This window comes from Carcharodon carcharias, chromosome 23 (genome assembly GCF_017639515.1).
Source record: "Carcharodon carcharias isolate sCarCar2 chromosome 23, sCarCar2.pri, whole genome shotgun sequence".
Classification (NCBI taxonomy): Eukaryota; Metazoa; Chordata; class Chondrichthyes; order Lamniformes; family Lamnidae; genus Carcharodon; species Carcharodon carcharias.
The window spans coordinates 7,104,787-7,116,844 of record NC_054489.1 but is presented as its reverse complement, the minus strand read 5'-3'; the positions used below and the strand labels follow the sequence as shown (position 1 = coordinate 7,116,844).

The 12,058-nt window shown below is 41.2% G+C and overlaps 1 protein-coding gene across 2 annotated transcripts in view; it reads left to right on the top strand.

Moving 5' to 3' along the window:
• The window catches only part of npepps (aminopeptidase puromycin sensitive), a 220,365-nt gene that overhangs the window by 81,745 nt on the left and 126,562 nt on the right, over nucleotides 1–12,058 (top strand). For both annotated transcript variants that reach the window (XR_005941289.1, XM_041173295.1), the window contains exon 2: nucleotides 4,253–4,337. Coding sequence is in view for 1 of the 2 variants with exons in the window: in XM_041173295.1 (XP_041029229.1) it covers nucleotides 4,253–4,337 (85 nt within the window). In the remaining variant the exon portion in view is untranslated. The remainder of the gene's footprint in view (nucleotides 1–4,252; nucleotides 4,338–12,058) is intronic.

The window sequence follows — 12,058 nt, the reverse complement described above, 5'->3', positions numbered from 1 at the left end:
TCCTGTTAATGGCAAATACCACTTGTGTTGTTGCTGCATAGTAGCAGTGTGAAACGGCTAGCTTCACCTGTTGCTCAAATTTTTGAGATACCTTGCCCTTCCAGGACAATCCGAGGTGACTGAGCATTTTAAAGGGCTGAAAGTGACGACCTTAAGCCCGTTCATGTGTTTTTGTGATTAAAAGCATGACATGACCTGATCAGGGTAGCCATTACCCTGAAGGATGTCTTTGCGCCTTATTTCAGCATTCTGCTTGCATAGTGAGCAAATGGCTTGGGCCCTATGTACATGGTTGCTATAAAATCAATCTTATAATGTGTGGAACTATAAGAATCCTAACATGTATATTAACCAGTGAGAGTAGACTTGTGGTAGAGAACCACTTGGCAGATTTCTCAACTGGTACGTCAAGGAAGGGGAGTTAATTTGATTGCTTCATTTCAATGGTGAATTTGAGCACAGGATGGAGCCCATTAAGACATGTAAGGAAATTATTACATGCAGCTGCAGATTTAAATATAGTGAATGTATCATCTACATATCAGAAATATCCAAGAGGTGGGAGGCTGAGTGCCATTGCATTGAAGACATGTTTCTCATAGAACCCAACAAAGATGTTTGCAAGAGCTGGACCTAAAAGGGATCCAATGGCAACATCATTTGTTTGGGCATACATGATGTCATTAAAATTGAACTCAGATGCGCGAATTGCTGAGTTCATAAGTTCAATGATCGCGGATCTAGATCGCCATGCTATAGTGCTGCAGTTGCGATTCTTACAGCTCCACGCGTTATAAAATTGGTCTTATCGGCAACCTCAAATACGGCCCGTGCCATTTGCTCATCATGCAAGTTTGATGATGAAATAGGGTGCATCAAAGGCATCCTGCGGGATGTGCTATATATCACGCAAACTCATGAACGGACCCAAGAGTGTCACTTTCGAGCATGTAAAGCGCCCAGTCTACCTTAGGTTACCCTGTAATCTAAGATAGCAACAAAAACGGTAGCAACACGGATGCTGCTGTTAAGCTAAGAAGATATTCTGCTATTCACACAAATGAGTAATGTGGTGTATGAATTTCAGTACCAGTGTGATGCAGTGTCCCTACGTCCCAAAGACAGGCGTACCAAACAGCATGTCCCAGCCACTGATCTCAACAAGCATTGTACATACCCACCCAGCCCATGCTTGCAAAATTCAAAACAGTGTCCAACATTAGATGTGATTCTGCGATTGGGCAACATTTCCTAAATAATCCTCAGTGTGCTAAGAATTATGCTGACAACCAATTTAAGATTGTCAGTCAGGCTTGCAATTTGGCGCATTTGCGTGTATTGGAAGCTACGTATGCTAATACATAGGGCACTGTTCTTTGCAGACCGAAAGAGCATGTGCACACATCGCGCCTGTTTCAGCTAAACAAAACAAATGACAGCCATTCGCTGACTCATTCCTCAGGGCAATGCCTTGACCAATTAGGGTCAAGCTGCCTGGTTTAAATTTCAAACAATTAACCATCAATTGGTGTATTCTTCATGTTGTCAATGCCACTACCAATCAGTCTACTTGCCAACCAATCAGCACTCTTCTCATACAGCGTAAATTGTTGTTTTCCCCTTATATTGATATTCTAGTGAAATGTCCTAATGAATGCAAGATGATAAAGCTTTGACATGTCTTTTTTCAGCAATGATAGAATGTTATCATTTATTGCGAGGGGAATTGGACACAAAACTAGAGAGGTTATGCTTTAGTTACACAGGGCATTGGTGAGACCACATCTGGAGTACTGTGTATAATATTGGCCTGCTTATTTAAGGAAGGATGTAAATGCGTTGGAAGCAGTTCAGAGAATGTTTACTAGATTAATACCTGGAATAGGAGGGTTGTCTTATGAGGAACAGTTGGACAGGCTAGGCTTGTATCTGCTGGAGTTTAGAAAGGTAAAAGGTGACTTGATTGAAACATACAAGATCCTGAGGGGTCTTGAGAAGGTGGATGTGGAAAGGATTTTGACTCTTGTGGGAGAATCTAGATCTAGGGTCCACTTTTTAAAAATAAGGGGTTGCCCATTTAAGACAGAAGAGAATTTTTTTTCTCTTGACTCTCTTCCTCAAAAGGCAGTGGAAGCAGAGTCTATGAATATTTTAAGGCAGAGATCAATTCTAAGCAAGGGGGTGAAAAGTTATCGGGGGTAGGCGGGAATTGGAATTGAGGTTATAATCAGATCAGCCACGATCTTAAGTAAATGGCAGAGCAGACATGGAGGCCAACTGGCCTACTCCTGCTCCTAAGTCGTATGTTCGTACTTTTGTTTTCCAAATTTGCATCTTAAACTCAGGTATTTAGTAGCGCAAGTGTTAAATACAACATTGTTTGTATATTGATAATTAAGAGCGCACCTTTGTGGTATTGCTATCCCATAGTTCTGTTGCTACCTGCCTAAGCACAGACAGGATTTCTCCTCCAGTGGCCTTCTCGCCTATCCCTGCAGTTACCCCTGGGTTACAGCAAACCTGCATCCTCAGCTATAGCTATCAAACTCCCCTTTTCTCAATGCATGTTGCCTCTCAGCATTATTATCAATGGCATAGGGTCAGCTTCTGTATCTATGCCAATCTTATATAGCTTTACCTTTCTTTCATCTTCTACTCCATAACTGTTGCTGCTCTGTCCGATTGTCCAAAATTAAATTGTAGATGAGCTAGAACTTTTTTCAGCTAAACATTGGTGAGACGGCAACCATTGTGTATACTTTGCATCAGAAGTCTGCACTTCAGCTATTGATTCCATACAGGCAGACTCAACTGTGCGTAACCTCTGTTCTCCTTCATCCAAAAATGAGACTCGAAACCCACATCAAATTGTTCATTAAGCCTGCCTATTTTCATATTGATATTTTGTTGGGGTCTGACACCACCTCAGCTGCAGCATTAATGAAGTCCTCATCTCTGGTTTTTATCATCTCCATGTGTCACCACTCCAGTGCATTCTCGCTGGCTTCCTAAACTTCACTTTGTAAAAATTCCAGATCATCTAGAACCCTGCCACTTGCAACTTATCCAGATTTTGATCAGCTATAATTCTATCCACCATTATAGACCAAGCCTTCAAGCACCCTGGCTTCTTTGCCTCAATGCATCTCCCTTTTCAAAAGCATTGTCTAAATCTAAACCCATCTCACTGACCTCCCCTAATCACTGTCCCTAATTCTTCTCTCAACTGCTGCTTGGTGTCTTGACATCTGCACCCCATCTCCTCCTCTATGAAGCAGCTTTTAATGTTTTGCTAGGTTATAAGTGCCATGTAAGTGAAGTGGTGAGAGACCAAATTGATTTCTGTAATTTATTAATGTCACAGCTGGCCTACTAAATCGGAATGTGTTAGGATTTTCACCAAGTCTGCGCTATGTTTTAAAACGTTCTTCTAATACAAAGAGAAGGCTACTTCATAAAGGATCCATATCCAAGATGGTAGTCATTTCAGAACCCACTTTATTTATGAAACTGTCTCTGTGAATGCAGTTACAGTAAATTGATGTATTTCAGCAAAAGAATAGGGAAATCTGAAGATTAAATCTTACAGAAGATCAAATACTTCTGTGACAAATTTTTAAGAATATGTTCTATGCCATCCAAGTTATTCACACAAATTGCGAGCCTTAATGCATGTTTAATTTTAAGCTTATACTTCAGCATACATCTGCGGGTATGTGTGTGTCATTGGATGGAATTAATGTGATATTTTAACCTATCCAGCATTGATGGGGATTTTGGAGACTGTCGTACAAATAAGCTGAAACTTTATATGGATGCTTTTGCTGCATAGTACATTTGAAACACCATCAACAACACCCCTCTGCCCCAGTAGGAATGGAGATTGTGTTTTCTTTATTCCCCTAATACTTTGTTGCTTATATCAACTGTTCCATATAAGAGATGCAGAACAGGTGTCTGGTGCTTCCCCAGGTGGGGGCGGTCACTTAAGCTGAGTTGTTCTTATGCACCTCCTAGCAGTTTGCTTAACATAAAATTTGCAATGATTGAGGATCTAGTTGCCTGCTTCCTTTCTCACTCACTGAATGCCCAATGAAAAGTGGCTGACTTAAGTTTCCAAAATGGGGGCAGAAAGTGGGAATGAGAGAACCTTCAAGATCAAAATATCCATGAAACAAGATACGATCAAACATTGTAAAAGATATTTCTCTGTTTACTCTACTAATATTTATATTTGTATGTATATTTTCAGGTAAGACGGGTAACGAATCAGATTGTTATGAACTGTGCTGATATAGACATCATAACAGCGTCATATGTTCCTGAAGGCGCTGAAGGTAAGAGCGATGTTTATTCCGGCTTAACTTTCAATCTCCCAAGCATATAACACATCTGTCTGGCATAAGAATTGTTGTGTGATACCAACTGTATAATTTTTCTCAAACATTTAATTGTCTTTGTATTTTATGTAAAGTTGATATGCATTTTTCTAGCTTAAAGAAGTTTTACTATTTAGTGGTTTCCAATTAAACATTCACTCCCTCCACCACCGGCGCACAGTGATAGCAGTGTGCACCATATACAAGATGTGCTGCAGCAACTCGCCAGGGCTTCCTTGACAGCATCTTCCAAATCCATGACCTCTACCTCTGGAACTAAGTATTTTCAAAATTGGATCTCACTGCAATAGGATGTAATTATATAGCTAGGGTAGGCCAATGGTCTGACATTATAGCTTTCCTTATCAGTGGTACCAATATTAGTAATTCTGCTTTTGGATGTGCCTTGGTGCTTCACAGGAGCACAATAAAACAAAATATGACATTGAGTCTCATATGGTGATGTTGGATAGGCTTTAATGGAGCCTGCTGGAGTGGTCATGATGGAGAGGGGTGCTGGAAAAATCAGGTGGGAAGCCTATTCCCAGTGGCAGGAGTATTGTTCTGCATTTAGTCTGGGGCAGGACGGGAATCCCACCCGCTGGCAGTGGGATGTCAGTTAGTTTCATTTAATGAGCCACTTGAGAACAATTATCTGAGTTCAGCAGGATTTAAGGGTGACTGAGATTTAACGGGTCTCCCACACCACCTGAAAGCTGCCCAGCAAACTCCCTTGGGTTTGCCTGCGGCCTCGGGGTAGGTTGTGCAGTGAGCAGCCCCACCCAGCTGGACAGCAGTGGAGAAACATTGAAGGAGGATGTTATGGTCAACCCGTGTCAAAGGCACAAAAATGGAAAATGCTGGAAAAACTCAGCAGGTGTAACAGCATCTGTGGAGAAAAAACAGTTAATGTTTCAAGTCCTTATGACTCTTCTTCAGAGCTAAAGAGAAGTAAAATGTAATGAAATTTATACTGTTTAAGGGTGGGTGGAGCGGGTGTAGCTGGATAGAAGATCAGTGATAGGTGGAGGCAAAGGAGAGATTGCCAGAGATGTCATGGACAAAAGGACAAATGGGTGTTAATGGTAGTGATACTGGCTAAAGGAGGTGCTGGTGGTAGCATTAAGGTTGGAGAGCAGAATGTGATAATGGCAGGACAAGGGTAAGCACTCTGGAAAGAACATGAACAAGTGACAGATGACCCTAGTGAGTTCTGGGGAGGGGACAGTGGTGGGAAAAAAGATTGAAAATAGAATAAAACAATGAATAAAAATGAATTTAAATAAAAACAGAAAAATAAGCAGATAAAAAATAAAAAATTAAAAAATTAAAAAATTAAAATTAAGAAATGAGAATGAATATTGAAAAAAGGGGATATAAAGGGGGTGAGGATGGAGGAGAGAATTCATGGTCTGAAGTTGTTGAACGCAATGTTAAATCCGGAAGGCTGTAAAGTGCCTAATCAGAAGATGAGGTGCTGTCCCTCAAGTTTGTGTTGGGCTTCACTGGAACATTGCAGTAGGCCAAGGAAGGACATGTGGGCATGAGAGCAGGATGGGGTGTTGAATTGGCAAGCGACAGGAAGGTCTGGGCCATGCTCGCAGACAGATTGAAGGTGTTCCGCAAAGCGCTCACCCAGTCTGCATTTGGTGTCTCCAATATAGAGGAGATTGCATTGGGAGCAGTGAATACAGTAGACCAAATTGAAGGAGGTGCAAGTGAGTTAGTGTTTGGGCCCTTGGACGGTGAGGAGGGAGGAGGTGAAGGGACGGGTGTTGCGCCTTCTGCGGTTGCATGGGAAGGTGCCGTGGGAGGGAGATGAGGTGTTGGGGGTGATGGACGAGTGGACCAGGGTGTCCTGGAGGGAATGGTCCCTAAGGAATGCGACAGGAGGGCTGAAGGGAAGATGTGTTTGGTGGTGACATCATGCTGGAGTTGGTGGACATGGCAGAGGATGATCCTTTGAATGTGGAGGCTGGTGGGGTGAAAAGTGAGGACAAGGGGGGCCCTATCGTGGTTCTGGGAGGGAGAGGAAGGTGTGAGATCAGAGGCGCGGGAGATGGGTCGGACACAGTTGAGGGCCCTGTCAACCATAGTGGGTGGGAAACCTCAGTTAAGGAAGAAGACGACATGTCAGAAATGCCGTTTTGGAAAGTGGCATCATCGGAACAGATGCGACGGAGGCGAAAGAACTGAGAGAATGGGATGGAATCCTTAAAGGAGTCTTGTCAAAAGCTGCAGACATGTCAAGAGGATGAGAAGGGCTTTTTTTTTGTCATGGTCATAGAGGATATAATTTGTCACCTGATAAGAGTTGTTTCGGTAATGTGGAAGGGTTAGAAACTTAATTGAAGGGATTCAAATGTGGAGTTCCTGGAAAGAGCGACATCATATTCAAGAACTTTGGTGAGGAAAGAGATTGAAGATGAGGCACTAGTTTGCAGAGGTTTTTTTTGAAGATTGGGTGATCTTGGCAAATTGCAAGGAGAGAACTGTTAACAGTATCAGCTAACATGAAGACCAGGAGGGGAAGTTGGCCGGTCAGCAGTTGGTAGAATAGAGTTACAGTAGTAGGAATTGGATCTCATGGACACAGTGATCTTGGAGTTAGCATGTAGGTCGTTAGGAGAGTTGCTGGAGAATGATGTGACTTCCGTGCTGGGGCAGGGAGGAATTTTAGTGGAAATTTGGCCCTGTGGGCTGATGGAAAGGAGGGGACCTGGCAGAGGCAGCTGATTGGATAGTCTTGACCTTGGTGACAAGGAAATCCATAAGCTGATTGTTGGAAGTGAGGGTGGAAGAGACTGGTTCGAGAAGTTGGTTTGCAGTGAATAAAAGAAGCTCGTGGTTACCATTGCAGGATGATCCTGAAATAGTGAGCAGTTCTAGCAGATGAGAGCAGGACCCAGTGGTGCTTTTATGTGGTCCAGCCATCTGTTGATGGATGACTAAACCTGCCATATCCTGTCATATCCTTTCAAATCTGTGTCCCTTGGACTTAAGGGAGTGGAGATGAGGGTCATACCAAGGGGAATGGCCAGGGTGAGAGAGAGTAATGGTTTTATTGGGGACTAGGGCATCAAAAGTTGAGAGTGTGGTTGAGCGAATCAGTGGTTACAAAAATATTATGACTAATGGAGGGCCAAAGGCTAAACAGTTGGGATTTTAGAAGTGCAGCCGTAAGTGAATTGGGAGATTTTTTTTTTTCTGGGGCAATGCAAAAGAAGATAGGGTTGGGGCATGGAAAGTGGATTTGAGTGGTGAGTGATACAAGCGAATGATTGCAGCTTTAACTGCGACTGATATGATGGGACCAGCAAGACCATGTGAGAGTGCAAGGCCAAGTGTTGACTGTGCATATCTGTTGGGGAGTTTACAAGTTTACACGGAGGGAAAGATTTAGGGAGGATAAGAGGGCAGTGAAATCCAGGGAAAAAAGAACATGATTTCAGATGGAGGTTGAAAACCCCAAGGGTGAGAAGTCATTTGGTGCAATAACTGAGGAAGGGAAGCATCGACAGTAACGGATGGCAAGGGCCTCGTTCATAAGTCAACAGAGGGAGATCTAGAGAGGGGTGGTGAGAGTAAAGACAATTTCTTTATCCTACTGTTTTACTTTTGTTAAGTGTCTTTGACCAACCATTATGTAACTGAGATGTGCACACCAAGTAAATCTCAGGTGGTGCTTATAGTTTAATTCGCCAAATATCAATCAAATCTCTAAACCTGTACCCGAAACAAAAAGTTCACTCCATTCAATCTTTTGCTTCCTACGAAACCTGGCCGAGTCCACAAAGTAATATGGAGTAGAACTGCCCAGATGAAGAGTGAATTTTTTTTTGATCATATATTGGAAATTAGTATGCATCACTTTGTTTGCTTTCCTGATTTCTTTGGTGAATACTACATCTCAAAGCAGAAGACGGGCTGAAATCAGGTTTGTTAATAAATTTAAAGATTACAGATTTGGCTGGTTTACAACATTCATTTCGTGTCTCTATTCACAATAATTGTCTCGAGTCTCTAGTAGCTGTTGGCAGCAATGCTCTTGGTTTTGGACCAGGTATGCATTCGTTAACCTTTGCCCTTGCAGTTTGGTTATTAGTATTAATTATCTCTATCTGGTGAAGGAATTTCCATTTCATATAGCTGATCCCAATCTTGCATATCTCCTCAAAGGTAGTTAAAGACATTGGAGAAGGAATGCACCTCTCTAACTAGCTATAAGTCATTGCTGGTAGATTGTGGTTCAAATAATGTGTATTCATCTGGACAGCTTGATCTCAGCAAGCAGGAGCCAATTTCAAGTGGTCAAAATATTAGCATTGGTATAATTTACCTCCACACACCTGAAATATAAAATATACATGTGTAGCCATCCTGCATTTAAATATATATTTTAAGCAGGAAAGAGATCTTTTCTACTCAAGGTACAATCTTTGCTCATTTTTAAGTTAGTTGGGACAGCAGTATAGGGGCATTGCAATTGTCCCTGTAATTGTCTTATTGTCCCTGGGTTAAAGATTCCATTCTGGGACAATCAGTTTTTCCTCTGCTGCTTGTTGTGTTGCAGGTGGTGGGGCTGGGCAGAGGAGGGTAAGGAATTGTAAGTGTTCCAGCTATGGGGTTTCTTTGTTAGTTGTGTGACAATTTGAATGGAGGACTTGTCTAATGTTGATGTATCTCCAGGAAATAAGGACCTCATCCTGTCGTATCTTATAATCTGGTAACAGTCTGATTCCAGCATTACTGCTGCCATAGGAGTGTATTTGAACAAGTGGCCACAGTTGCCATGGCAAATGCTAAAACCAGACATTGGTTTCAAAATGGAGTTGGATAAAAACAACAATTGTTGATAGCAGCAGGGGCTATTAACCTTTTTGAGGCCTGAATTTTCTTTGCGCCTGCCCATGCATGTCATTTCTCAATACATAATATCTGCCAAAATGTAAGATTTTGTATTTTTCTAAAAGCAGCTTTAGAAAATCAGAGCAGAGAAATATGCAGGGTGTTTATCCACTGGTGTTAGTGACTATACAAATCTTCTATTTTTTTTTCTCCTGGTAAGTTATTCCCTACAGCTTCAATATGCCTGATTTGCACTTCAACTGTTAAGGGAATGAGTAGATGCTCTGCTATCCATTCTTTCTGTAGCTGGACATGAGAAAGTGTGTCTCCCTCTCCCCTGCAGCGAGTTGATTAAGCTTCTGCTTGGCATCTAGCCATTTGGTGTGACTTGGATTTCAGCTCAGCTCTTGAAGTGTCTTTGTCCTTTTTTTTTGACTCTGTTAATGGTACCATCCTGGCAGTATGTTGTTCATCTTATTTGAAAATGTCTGAGCATTATTGAAAGGTTGCAGTTTGTGCTGTCAATAAAGAAGGATCTTGTTGGGCCCCAAACGGTTGTTAATATCTGGAACCTTGTTACCTTGGGATGTTGATTTGAACCCTGGAAATTCTGAGATTAACCAGCTTTCAGCATTGTTTATCACTAACCACCACCCAGTTTGAAAAACTGCATTAATGCTGGTATGCCACGTTAATCAGGGATGTTTAATTAAATTAAAAGCAAAAAACTGCAGATGCTGGAAATCCAAAACAAAAATAAAAATATCTGGAAAAACTCAGTAGGTCTGGCAACATCTGCGGAGAGGAACACAGTTAACGTTCCGAGTCCGTATGACTCTTCGACAGAACAGGTATTTTTAGGGATGTTTAATTGTCTGGAAAGTAGAACTTGCTAAAGACATCAAATAGTTTTGAAGTCAGTTGTATCCACAATGTACAGCCCACCAATGCTTTTCCAGCAATATTTAACCCCTGTATGAGAATGCATATATTATTGTTTAAATAAAACCTATTTACTACCCTTTTCTTATGTTGGCATTGATCCATGCTAGGCTACAGTTCCACAGGTGTCAGATGGTTCTCTAGGTGTATTTTTCAGGTGAGTATTGGCAGGCCACTATGCTATGGGAAGGCATCACAGCCAACCAGTCGTTTCTCCTTATGCAACATCTACACACGTACTTGCTAGCATTGTTTATTGGATGATGCTTATCTTTGCCCCCTTTCCTGTCCTGTGAAATGCAAGGGTCATGGGGATAATTACAGCCACTGTGTCTAGGCTGACATCAGCTAACCCAGCACAGCTCAGGAAATGAACCCGGTACCTCTGCTCTGCATAGCTTAACACGGTGGCATAAAGTACAGTGGGGAATGCATTATCAGGGGATCTAAGGGTACCTAACCACTACAAAAGAGCGACATACTTTTTTTCCCCATTTGCCATAATCTGGGTATGAATTTAGAAATCCTATTAAATATGTGGTTTCTCCAAAGCTACTTGTAAAATAGAAAATGGTTTGATTTATTGTTGAATTGAATTGCTATATTTATATTTGTACATGTGTTTGTTTCTCGAATAATTTATCCCGCTGCTGCTATTGTGCATCGATATTGCAGAAATTCCACCAACAACTGAAGTATTTAACTGCAGTTAATGCTGACCTTGTTCACATGGGGGTTATTGCTTTTTGCAACCAATATTGAAATTTGCTTTTTCCATTTGAGCAGTAAAATGACCAACTATAATGGGAACTATGGTTACTGTTGAGTCCAAACCTTACTGTATATTATTGAGCTTTTTTCCTCATTTGCAGCATTTGAGATTTTTTTCTTTCCTTTCCCTGTTCATATCTATATGCCCTAAACATGCAGATTATTAGCACTTGCATTTCATCATATTAGTCAATATTTGTGTATTTCATCTGTCCCACCATTCCCTGAAACTCTATCACAATTATGGTAACTACTTAGAAAATATCATGCCGCCAACCAGGTTGGGTTCCACACGTTATTGAGCACAAGCAAACTATTCAAATGGGAGAGGTGGAATGAGAGGTAGAGGGAATTGTTTATCAGAATGAGCAGTTTCTGTGCTGAGAAGTTGAACTATTTCAGGATGCACTCAATGACATGTGCAATAATGTATTCAGCAGAGAACTCTTTCTATAGCACTCTTCTGAAATCCAGTTTGGGTCAATAAACTTTTTCATGCCTGTTTTATTTGTTCACTTTTTTTCTTGTCTCCTCTCTCCTCCAGCCCCTCTTCTGTTTTACCATTCTCACCTTGCTCTTCCTCCACATTCTATTCTCTAATGAGTCTTCTCACCATCAAAAAAAACCTCAAAGTCAGTGAGTGCAGTCAAGCTGCATGGTTAGTTGAGCTGAGGATGACTTTTAGTTTTTGTTTTCATGCTTTTGTCAGCAATGTCTCAAACTGTGAAATGATTTTTTCTGGTAAATTTGAGATTAAATTTCAAGTTCCCAATTTTAGATCTGAGTTCTTAAATCTCCCCTTTCTGCTTCCCATTTAGAAAACATTCTTTAATTGTATTAAGCCTAAAACACAGTACAGAAATACTTGTTACAGTAAACCTTTCTTTGAAGTAGGCTATTATTAATGTACAAGAAAAAATTAGTCTCGGGTGTATTAGAGAGGGCAACCACTGCTGCTTCATTTTCACATTTAGTTGGAAGCAATGGGTACATAGAAACCCAAGGCAGCTCAAGGCAGAAAACGTTCTTGCTGGTCTCCTAAGCAGTTATTGTCTGGCAATGAGAGCTAACTTGGGAATAGATGTGTTATAATTTTAATACGCATGCAATCATAACAA